At 37.2% G+C, this 12,316-nt stretch overlaps 1 protein-coding gene across 1 annotated transcript in view; it reads right to left on the bottom strand.

The window, feature by feature from the left end:
• Positions 1–10,653, bottom strand: part of LOC146468258 (epithelial sodium channel subunit alpha-like) — a 13,341-nt gene extending 2,688 nt beyond the window's left edge. The window contains exons 1-9 of the mRNA XM_085124669.1: positions 10,389–10,653; positions 4,641–5,022; positions 3,973–4,093; positions 3,299–3,545; positions 2,449–2,582; positions 1,400–1,563; positions 647–757; positions 445–562; positions 1–35 (exon numbers count right to left, since the gene is read on the bottom strand). The exon at positions 1–35 is cut by the window's left edge and continues 44 nt beyond it. Coding sequence (XP_084980795.1) covers positions 1–35; positions 445–562; positions 647–757; positions 1,400–1,563; positions 2,449–2,582; positions 3,299–3,545; positions 3,973–4,093; positions 4,641–5,000 — 1,290 coding nt within the window. The 5' untranslated portion in view covers positions 5,001–5,022; positions 10,389–10,653. The remainder of the gene's footprint in view (positions 36–444; positions 563–646; positions 758–1,399; positions 1,564–2,448; positions 2,583–3,298; positions 3,546–3,972; positions 4,094–4,640; positions 5,023–10,388) is intronic.
• Between the last annotated feature and the right edge of the window lie 1,663 nt (positions 10,654–12,316).

Here is a 12,316-nt window from a genome sequence, read left to right as displayed (position 1 = left end):
TTTGAACGCTCTCTGTACTCTGCTAAGGCAGCTCACTGAAAATTGAAAAGAAAAAACATTGCATAAGGAACCTGCAAATTCATGAAAAACTTTTATCCCTTTCCTCACAATGCATGAAAAAGACGATATAATGTCTGTATAAAATGCATACGTTAATAGCCCAGCATGTAAGCGAAAAGTAACAGTTTCATTTAGCCCGTTTGTTCTGTCATAATCGTATCAGTTCTCTTGAATTAGGAACTAATTTTGAGGAATGTAATATACAGGTCCAACAAAATAAGAGGATCTTAAAAGTTGCGTACTATCTGACCGACTCGAACTTTTGGGTCCAATTAATGGCACCACCATACCAAGTAGGTACGTAACACAAACAGTTCCCATGCAGGCTCTTACGTGAGTTCGCGAGAGAAGGAAAAGGGTTAGTTTAAGTTCACCAATTCTTACCAGTTGTACTATTGAAGATGTTGCAAATTGGAGTCGAATTAGAAGGACTTGGAAATCTGTACTCCATGCATTGACATTCTTTTCTTTGATTAAAAGCCAAGCAGGACTCTTTGCATGCCTAAAAAAAATGAGAACAAAAACAGATAGTATATCTAATTACAGAAACATTACACCTCAGTGCTGTTCGCGCATGCGTACTTACCGTAGCTGAATACCCTACTTTGAACGAACGTCTGTAGAGATTTGCATCATCCAGGGTTGTACTGTTGAAGCATCTGTTGTTTTTGAAGGGATCTCTTCTGCTTATCTCGACCTGCGAACAAAAACATTGAGCTATTCATCTTTACTCTTCGTATGAAAGAGTTAACCTTTATATATTTTTTTACGAAGATAATTTCTGTTGAAAAGCTAGACTTACAAAGCAGGTCGAGCTAGGGAATTTTTTCACGGGGAGGGAAAATGACCGGAAATGAGAAGCAATGGACTTTGAAAGCAGTTTGGGAAAGAAAAAGGGCGCGGTGATGTTGCTTTGCCGTTTCGTGAAGACAGCGTGTATATTAGAAGATGGTAGATTCCTCATACTGCATGATATCTAGCTACCTAAGTAATGTCTTCAAATAACTAAAACAAAATTAATCAACTATTATTTACTGTAGGAAGAAGATAGTCAGGTAGATATATAATACTCACCGCAAAGGGGCAAGGATAATATCTACCACCTTTCATCTCATTCACCGAAATTGAAGTGAATAACTGTTTCAGTATATAGCAGGCCCCGATGAGTCACGTTATTTCTAACAAATTCGCGCGCGAAATCCAAGACATTTTGGAAAGGTGAATATGAAATACTATCCCGAGTTTGAGAAGCCAACCACTAAGGATGCGCAAAAAAAAACAATATATATTTTACTACAATTTACAGTTTAGTAAACACTAATTATTGTAAGCTAATAACCTTTCTTATTCCAACCGATGTTGCAAATCCTGGAGCAGCGCTAAGTCCCTTCTCGCGAGGAAAAGGCATCTCTCCTTGGTTTGAAATGTCGATCCTCACTCCTGCTTCCTCTGTAAAAGCTCCTAAGTATTCTTGCTGCTGGATATTCAGCTCGAGAACCAGTCCTGAGAATAAGAATAAAACAGATAACTTCAAAGTGTACCACGTCCCGTGAGTGCGTTTACTATAGAGAGGGTTTTTGAAAGAATCTTTCAACAAAAAGCGCAGCTGAAACTGGTTAATATAGCCGTAAAAATGTGTGCCAGGTCCCAGTTGTTCAAAGACCGGATAACTTTATCCGCTGGATAAGGCACTCTTCAGCGTCTAAAATATACTTCACGTTAAAGGTTTTCCAAGGTTTTCGTATACTACCCAACTAAGCAGTGGTTAGAGTGCACATATTCGGTTGTACAAGAGGAAATACTGAAATCTTTGCACAGATTGAAACTGTCGGATAGTGACTTATCCACTGGATAAAGTTATCCGGCCTTTGAACAACTGGGGCCAGGTCTTTTATCTAATATCCTTATTCTTAGATAACGATATGGGTTTCCTTATGACTCCCAAAATGAGAAACTGTCTGAGGGGCAAATCACAAGAAAGAGCCAATCAGGGACAAGTGCAGAATTACAAGTACGAAGGTTACTGCTTTATATTCTGTTGAGTTCCTAACTTACGACTGGCAAAGTCGTGAAAAGAGAAGGATAAAATCTTCACACAGCCTTACAAGTGACAACTTCAAACAGTCAGCTGCTAATAGCGAATCCTGTTTACCATCAAAAGCATGCAGGAAACGTCATCAAACACAGACGTGTCTCATTTTTGACGCATTATGATGACGTCATATCTAAATTGGCAGCCGACGTCCGGCTACCAAAACAAGAATTTTCTCGCAGAAAAAAACCAACAACAACAAAACTAAGGGACAACAAAGGGACATTAAAAATCCGACTGATTTTCAGTCGTGATTGACGAAAGACCTGCTCCTAATGGTTTCTAGATAATTTTACCATGTGATGGTCCTGGCTTGTTAGATTTCAACACTGGAGCTTTGTTTCCTGATTTGTCTTTTCCTCCGTTAAAAGTGTAGCAGTTTCCGTACGAATAGTGCCAGTATCGAATCCAATATGCGCTTGAAAAATTACTAGAAAAAAAGAGGAAATGGCAAGATAAGAAAATTCCTGAGAGAAAGTTGAACTAAATTTTAATTCCAAGGAGAAGAAAAGAGGAAAGAAACAATTATTTCATTGTTTCTGGAGTGGATTAAATTGACTGGCAGGACATCAGAAATAAGGTACAAAAAATGATCTCAATGCATATGTTGGTTGTTGGCCTGGAACCACGATCTCTGTGTCTTGTCTCATTATCATAACTATTACTAACTTAATTAACAAAACGAAATTTTCTATTTAAAGAAGCGCCAATTTTGTTCACCATAATAATATTTCGAGCAAATTCTCTTCTCGGGATAGGAGGTTACAGCGTACTAGAAAGGAACCAATCACAGCACGTGTTTGCTCATATTGAGGGGCTGCCTTGTGTATTACAAAGTGTTATTTACGACAAAGCGCTGATTAATAGAATGCGCTCTGTTTACAACCCTCTTCGACGTACGCTCTGATTTAATACATACATACGCCGACGTGTACTCTGATTGCAGGAAAAAGCTTTACCTCCTATACTTGCTATCCTCACGCACTTACAGGTGCACATTTTTTTTTTTTACATTTCACATAGTATGTCATTGGTAAGGTGCCCGTAAGATACGTTCCTCTGTAAAATTTTTTGCTATTTTCTACGTGATTAACTTAATTACGCATTCATTCTTTCTCAACACAAGTGAAGCTAAACTAAACTTACCGACATGTGATTCCACGGTATGTGCACGATACGACCAAGTCATCAAAATCATGTCCAAATGGTATAAGGTCATCGGCGCTGAACTGAGCCATAATCATGGTCAACTCCTCTCTACTTTTGAAATCAGAATCCAGTAAATCCGGGTTCTCAAATCCTTCTTCTTCCTCTTCGAAATTTTCGAAATTAAATGTAGGATCAACGGTTGGTGCCGCGCCGGTTGCTGCTCTCTTTCGACGTCTGGCTGCACCTGTCCAAATAATGTAGATCAGAAAAAGAATTCCAGATTTTACAACAGACATAACCAACCTGATAAACCAATTTCTCAGAGAGTAGTCAAGCCTTCGATCACTTGGTATTGTTTTCTGTAACTGTAAGTTTTGAGCTAATAGCACCGCTAGTTTACACCCGCGCTTTAAAACTGCGACTTGGGCTCGACAAAAGTTACATTTACTGAGTAACATAATAATAATAACATTTCTAATGCGCAAATTTCATGAATTGTTCAAATGCGCTTGACAAGATTAAAAACGGAATAAAAAGGCTAAAAAGCTAAAAGGGTTTATTTAAAAAAGTGCGATAAAAATTACACAAGAAATCATGCGTAAACGGGGTATTAGCCTGCGTTGTTTTGACTTTGATGTTTTTGGAGTTAAACTAGCTAGGTTTTATCTTACCTCCCTTTAGATCCGTAATTTGTGCCTCGATGTCAGCCCGCAGTTCCTCTGGAAAATCCGCAAGCGAGCCTTGTTTTACTGCGTTGAAGTTGCAGATTGTAATAACAGGAAATTCTAAGCTCTGAAACAATAAAAATAATTCAAGCTCGACAAAGGAATAGGATTTTGTTAATGGGTGACTTGTATTTGTAAATACATAAGTATACTATTAATCGCTGCACGCGTGATACTATTCATACCAGCTGTCACTTCACCGTGTCCGTTGACACATTTTTGCGGTATAAATTAAGCTCGAATTATTATCATTATCATTATCATTATCATTATCATTATCATCATTACCCTCCTGTATCTCTTGTATACTGCTTGTTGAAATTCACCAGGACTTGGAATGCAGTAAGATTTTCATTCATAAGTGTAACAAGAACACTTTTTGCAGTATTTTATAATAAGTCAGATATGCGCATTATTGTTACTGTCTTTCGAAATGTTTATTTTGTCTTCTAAACTTGACGGCTCCTTCTGCAAAATTATTCTGTCGATGATAACTTGGTCATGAGTGACGCTTTGGCCTGTAAAGTTTGCCAAGCTGTTTAAATTGACTTATTATAGAAATCTTTCTATTTTGACTTAAAATATTTTTTCATTGCAAATCATGCACCACTTACCGTTTCGTGCTGTATCGCCACGTGAGTGGTCAGCGGTCGCTGTTCGTAGGTTTTATACAAAATGGTTATCTGCCATAATGACACTCCCAATGCAGTGAGAAACAACAAAGTCCAAAATATTTTTCTAATCACTTGCTTGGAGGCAACAATTCGAGGCGGTCCGTGACCAGAGGTATAGTTACAATAGTCCAGAATTAAAAATCGAATTGAATATTGTTTGTCATCCTCTTCGTCTTTATAAGGCTTCTTGAGATCCTCGTGAGAACTCAGTGCTCTTCCTAGTTTGTTCCTATTAGCTTCGAAATCCCCCATCTCAAGCACTTCGATGCTGTCTTGCGTTGGCCAGTGTTTTTTCAGCATTCAAATCTGATTGTGCAACGATCTGTACAAATGTTAAAGGAAGTGTAAGAAGGTAATAATATGGCGGCTCTGAATCAGGTATAGGTCATTGGTCACCAGAAATCAAGAGATTCCTTCCTGGGTATTAGGCCTATCAAAAAACACAATTATACCCACATTGTAGTCTATTTTTAACACTAATTGTTTTTGTACCTAAGTAGCTTCCTTAGCTTCCCATGTTCGTTGAAATCCAGAAAGAATCATCTGGTCTTTAAATCAATCTTCTGTGAACTGAATATAGTTTAGTCAGAGTCTATACGTCAGAGTTGTTTTTGGGTTTGACAAGATCTAATTTTGTCGAACTTTATTCTATAAACAAAAAGAAGAAACTAGTTTTACTAAAAATAACTGTTCCATGAGTGTTTTCATATTGTTACCTTAGAGAGTAAGTTACAATATACCAGAGTTTACTGAGGTTTCCATGAGCGCGTGTACAGAGCAGGTCAAAAACTCTCAAGAAAAATCTTCAACGTTTGTTCTTGTTTTTCTATGGAGGCTTAACAATCAGCCCATTGAGATAGATCGAGCGAAACCTTTGCATTTTAATCGAGCTGAACAGTACTTGTTGAACTAACAACTGTCACAATACCGGAAGCTTTATAAACTCTCATCCAATACGTAATTAACCACCCTTTTAAGGAACTTGTTGAAATTAATAGTTATATCAATGATTGATAACTTATATTGCTATGGTAAATCGAATAGACATAAATATAGAACTATTTTGATGTTATTAAATTAGCATTCAATAGTAAACTAGAGGCCCTATAACAGTTGGCAGACAATGATGTCATTTGAATAAAACAAAAAATTTGAAATACTTTTCTACATAATTTTCATTGGACGTAATATCTACTGATTGAAGAAGCTGTTAAGTAAAAATTAATGCAGTGTAGCTTTTTTAATCCAAAAGTGTTAGGGAAAAAAAGGTATTGTGAAATCCCTTCTCACGACAACTCCGTTATAATTAAAACGGCCAAGGTCTCGTTCTGACGGCCGTTTATTTTTTATTATTATTATTATTATTATTATTATTATTATTATTATTATTATTATTATTATTTGTGCCAACAAAAACTCATGCACCTATCTTCTTCGTGCGAAAATCAGCACAATTCAACAACACCAATTAAGGTAGCTTCCTAGAGTTTTTGGCCCCGTTAACACTTATTCGGAAAAAAAAATTGAAAATGAATCTTTTTTTCTTCTCTCCTACCGGTTTGCTCTTTTGTTCACACCGCCCGGCGAAAACGGATCGTTTTGAAAACATTCTCCAGCGTGGATAAGGCCCCATCTATGCATCTACTCCGGATAAAAAAGATACATTTTAAAATTAATTTAGATTAGCATGGACGGGGCCTTTAAGCTCGTGAATGCACTGATAATGCTAGTCTTTGTAACCTGCGTACACGAGTGGACGGCTCATACACTAAAAGCGAACAAGATAACAATACAAACCTAATTACATCCCTGGAAGCGCGATAGGAAATCACACATGATAGTTTGTAAAGCAAAATACTGCTTTTCGAGCGCCACTGATAATGGGTTTGTGTATTTCATCCAACAAGTTCGAATCTTAAACCTTTTTTCGTCAAAATGTAAAATTTACTGTGGAGTTTCCGGACTTTCCTTCAGTGGGGTGTCCTAAAAAGGTTCAAAATATTTTGCTCTTATAAGGAACGATAATGAAAAAAAAAATCGTTTTTTATGCGACCGGTTTTGACGCATTTGTGGTAAAAAAAAAAAAAAAAAAAAACAGGTTCGTAAAAATCTGTCTCTGTAATCTCCACTTTTTTCGCTTTTAATGTAATTCTTCATACGAGAATCTTTCCACTGTCGAAGACGTCGAAAGACTCCGAAGATAATTTACCGACGAGCGGTGGTTGAAGAAGGCACCGACTGGAGTTATGTTGTTGATTGTTCGGCTTTGAGCTGTGAATTGGTAGAACGAAAAGAAGTGATATCTAGCGCGCCCCTTATTTAAAAATGACTGAACCTGTGGAGCAATACTGACCAGTTTACCACATCTTCAGTTTTCTGATCGGCGGTGGCCAAGCTTAGTAAAGAGATGCCTTGAGTGTAATAATCAATATATAAATGTTAAACTAAATTATAAGAGATAAGGAGTTTAGTCAGCCAAGATTCGAGCCGGACCAGAACGTATGGAAGGCACTGTTTAAGATATCTGGGCCCTATGTTCTGGAGTAAAATTGAACCTTGCATACTGAATCTCCTCCTTGAACACATTTAGAGGAACAATAAGAACAATAACACGGCAAATCTAAATATTATAGCGACCATTCCCAGCTAAAAGCTATTCGCAGTACCGTCATGCAATTGGTACGATTTGTTCTACAGTACCAAGGTTTGCCTTGTCGATGGGTCGGTGAAATCCCAGGTGTGATCTATTTGTATTTATACAATGTACTGAATACTACGCGCGCTGTGATTGGTCGTTGCCCATGATCTATTAGAGTACAGACACACGGATGACGTCACGGGAAAATTGTTTTTCTTTGTTTTGTCCAACATCGGCGCGCGGTTTTTAAAATGTTTGCAAGATTGTTTCGAATTGAGCAAGTGAAAACCTCGAGAAAAGTTAAGCAGGAGCTGTTTACAAACAAGAAAACAAGAAAAAGAAGAGACCAATTAAGTGTTTTATCTATTTGAAAATGCCTAAACTGGAAAAAATCTTCAAAACAGCTGTTATCGCTACGAAAACGCTCACAGTTTTGAAAATATTTACTCGATTATTCTGCTTTGAGCAAGCGAAGGCCTCGGAAAAAAATTAGAGGAAGCTGTTTACAAGTACAATAAAGAAGAAAAGAAGAAGCCGACATGGAAAGTAGCGTTGGTGACTTTGAAAATGCCTGAACTGGCACAAATCGAACAGTCAAGCGCTCAGAGGCAAGTGTGTCGTGTTTCCTTTCTGTCCATTGTATAAAACAAATAGATTCCAAGTTGCCGTGCGTCTGTTCAGTAATAGATCACAGAAGACGTCAAATTGTGGTAAGAACATCAGTGACACACTCGCCTGCGGCTCGTGTGCCACTTTTTTGTTCTTACCACATTTTGACGTCATCTGTGATCTATTACTGAACAGACGCACGGCAACTTGGAATCTATTTGTTAAGTAATGCACCTTTCAAATGGAAGGTAAAGCACACTATTTTCGGTTGGTGTTTTTGGTTATATATCCGTTTAATAGCTCTCAATTAAGTTTCCGGCCACCAACTCAATAGATCACTGGGTTAACGCTTCGTACCTCACCAGCCTGATCGGGATAGTAAATTTGAGCTTGCCGTCCAGTTGTTAACGGGGAAGTTGCTGTCATTTCAAAACCCAAAAAATGTTTGTCTGTCAGCAGAAACAAAAACATAATTGTCAAGATTGTTATAAATTATCACCCCAGTGTAATAAAACTGTCGATTAGTGCCTCTGGCCAGAGGCAGAGTAGGCCGATATAGATTGAAACTTAACAAAAAAAATTAGGCTAATGTTTTTCAAGTTCTCGCATTTTTGTTTCCAAAATGCGCTAGAACAGATCACAAGTTGTTCCTTTCCAGAATTAAGTTCATTTCTTTCCTCTCGTCATTCTAGAATTATTTGGCAGCTGATTAAAGGTCTTATTTCATCATTTTTAACAAAAGATACCAAAAAACCCATGATACTTTCCCTTTAAGTAGACCATCGAAAGACTGAGTCGATATGTTTCTATGGAGCAGATCAGTGATTATCTGAAATAGAACTCGGTTCTAGCTACCTTTTGAGCCGGTTCGAATGAAACAGACAATTCTTAGGAAATAGTGTTCCTTTTTTTTTCCCGCATTTTACAAAACGGATTATATATTTAATTTTTGTCGTTAATTTCAGTGAATTGCGTGGGGCCCCTTTCACCGAATGACATGGTGAATAACTATTCAGTACGTGACTCGACTCAAGTGAAACATAAACAGAGGGAGTTCCTACGACGATCGAGGTATGATAAGCAGTTGCTCACCTGTCGTTTCAGCCGTTTTAAATACAACGCATGTTGCCATTGACTTTTTATCATTTGTAACATCAGTTCACCTGTTAGTTGGCGGAATATGATTGGTGGCAACTGCTTTCAGCAAAAACGACTTTAGTCAGTGATTTTTTTAAATTTGGATCTCTTTTCAATTAACTCCAATCTCGCACATCACAAAAGAACACGATTTCTATTAATAAAAACCCAAAATAAATGTTACGGCAAGAGAAAAGAGGTAAATTTAGTTTATTCAAATTCGTGATTAATCAGACAAGCTCATGAACTGCGATTTAAAAACTTCAACGTTCGAATTCTGTCTCTGAAGTTAGCGTGAATTCTGGAGCATCCTTGAGGTTTTATATCGGCTTTTCAAGAAATGCTGTTGACATTAGTTGACGTTGACGACAGGAATACTTTTATCGCTTTTCAGGATAAATTACTGATGAATTACTGACCTTGACTGATCAGAATAAAATTAGCCAGTGTACTGAACAGGCGGCTGATTAAATAAAAAAAAAAAACTAACTGTACAAAGTTCTGCTTTAATCATACAACGTTTTTCTCTAGTCTGAACTATTGCATCGGGTATAATTTATTTTTCACCGCCTTAGGTCAGAATATAACGAAAACAGTATAATGGTTTTTCTCTTTTAAAGCTTATCTCAGATCATTTGACGCTGTTAGATTTATGGTCTTTCTAGTCATTAAAATTTTATGTTCGATTGACGCATTCGTTTTATTATTGTTATTACTATTATTCAAGCAATACAATTAATATTTTTTGAATCACAATTAACGTTATGATGCCAGCTAAGTAATAAAATGTTGCTTTGGTCCTCTGAAATTCGAGCCAGTCAATGTAAGAAATTTTAACTGGGTATCTCTCGTTTCAGCTAAGGTAGTTCTTAAGACGGAATTCCTGCTTTAAAATTCACTCGTTGAAACCGCAATGGATTTCAAAGCAACTTCGCTTGGTAAGTTAATTATTCGGCATTTTATATCAAAATGATTAACTCCTTCACCGACGCCGAAAAAAACGGAATCATAAAAAATGTCTTGGTCTATAGATAAATGTAGTTGAATTGGAGGAACATTTGAAAGACCAAGCACGTCTACAATTCTCTGGATCGCAGCTATTAGCAGCTATTAGCGATCATTTAAATTTTATAGTTCAGTTATACAGCTTGTCAAAACAAGAGACCTTCAAATGAGCACAATGCATATTATAGATACTCAGCCGAGCAATAAATGAAAGCCTTTGATATTTTCGACAGGTGGTATCTCCCTGTAATGAGCAGAGAGTTGTTGCAGATTATAGCTTCAAAGAATTTAACCCTTACCTTCTTAATCTTTGTTTTCAGCTGATCGACTTGACGGAGCGGTTTTGAGTATTATGTCGATTTATAATCCACGTCTACGCACCAATGTTCGTTCAGTTCAGACGTTTAAACGGCAGGTCTCAAGATACTCACAAACAAACTGCTCGAAGTATAAGCTAGTCGTCTGGTTTAGCTTCTAAGGAATCAAACTGGAAGTTTGTTATAACCGTAATAAGACACTGCGCCGTAACCTACACGCTACGCAAATTGCCGGCATGTCTGACGTCAAATGAACGATTCAATATTAATATCGTGCTAAGGCGGTGACCTCTACGGCGTCACTGGAGCATAACCTCAACATGTACCGTACTGACTGCATTTATCAGTCGTATAAATCGTGTTTGATTTATTTACCTTTGTTCGTAAAGTAAAAACGAGTCACTAATCTGACAACTATGTAAACTGACCTATTGTGTCTTCAAAAGGCGCCACTGGAACAATCAATGGTGTTTTCTTGCATGCCTATAATTTATTGCGCTCTGTGATTGGCTGAGGAGAACATGAGTAAGCACTGCCTTTGCGCAATAGCGACATAACGCCAGTGATTGTGGTACTCGCATAGCAGTTCAATCACGGATTTTTAGCTTTAAATTAATTAGCTCAAACAGTGTACTTATTGATTCAGGGTGCTTTTATGCAAGTTTTATGAAGCTATTCCCAAACGGAATATACCTGTTGATGACTTACGAGACGATCAATTCGAAACTTCAACATCCCTTCCCCCGAACATTTGAACTTTTGAAAATGAAATTAATTGTTTAAAAATAATTTTCTGTTTCCAACAGAAACGTACCGTTTGCGCAATGTAAAACGATATGCAATATTAATATTGGCCCAAATGAAATTTCCTTTGGTCAGTAATGTCAGCTAAGCAATCAGCTTGGTTTATTTACAAAAATGAAACTAGCAGAGAGCGACTCTTGTCACGTTTACCCAACTTGTACGTGACAAACGTTATCCGCTTGGGCGCTGCTGAATTTGGCTCCACCGAATATTTATTATGATGATTACTCTTCCGGCAAAATCCGGTTTTACAGAGGACCTGTTATTTATTGCCTTAATTAGTATAAGTGTGTAGGACGCAAAGTTACGCTAAAATCTGTTTTCTCTTCACACCATCTCGTAAATCAGCAGGTTGAAAGGCAGACCGTCGCCAAAAGTCCCAAAAGTCATTTTCCATCTGCCATTTCGGGCTATTGTGTGGTGGATTTCGGGGTATTGGATGTGTTATTGTGGAAACATAGTAAACGAGACCTACAGCGTTTGCATTTTGGATTAAAAACCCAATATGTTTACTCGTACGGGGAGCTAAGAATTCCCATTTTACCTGTTAAAACAGCCGCTATATGCGAAGGACATCAAAATTAGCTTTGGTTCCACTTTTTGTGGAAGTAAGTAAGTAAGTAAGTAAGATCCTTTATTTAAACACAATGAGAATAAAAGCATTATACATGCTTGAGGGGTCGTGTGTAACTAACTATTACCTAATTAACCTACAAAAAGGAATGCATAAAATACATCAAATGGATAATCAGCCTGAAGGTAAAAGTATGACAATGCAAACTGTACTTTTTTTCATTTTTATACACTAGTAAATCAGAATTCCTTAAATGTGGGATCAGATTGCACCTTTCTGTGAAATCTGTGAAATAGGCCAATAAAGGTTAATCAAGCGACAAGAACTGAAATTTATCCTCACCTTTGCGGAAAGCAATTAGTAGATGAAAACTCTGTTTAGTATGTTTAAGAAATGTTACGTTGCTAAAAGTTGCATCCAGTTGAAAATGATCACCAAATACGTAAAAACCTTTGAACGTAATTCTGAGATGTAAATTAAGACAGTTTCGATCGTTTATATACCTCACATACAAGCAATGAAAACCACAGAG

This window comes from Pavona decussata, unplaced genomic scaffold, assembly GCF_977016875.1.
Source record: "Pavona decussata unplaced genomic scaffold, jaPavDecu1.1 SCAFFOLD_133, whole genome shotgun sequence".
Taxonomy (NCBI): domain Eukaryota; kingdom Metazoa; phylum Cnidaria; class Anthozoa; order Scleractinia; family Agariciidae; genus Pavona; species Pavona decussata.
This window is presented reverse-complemented; position numbering and strand designations above follow the sequence as displayed.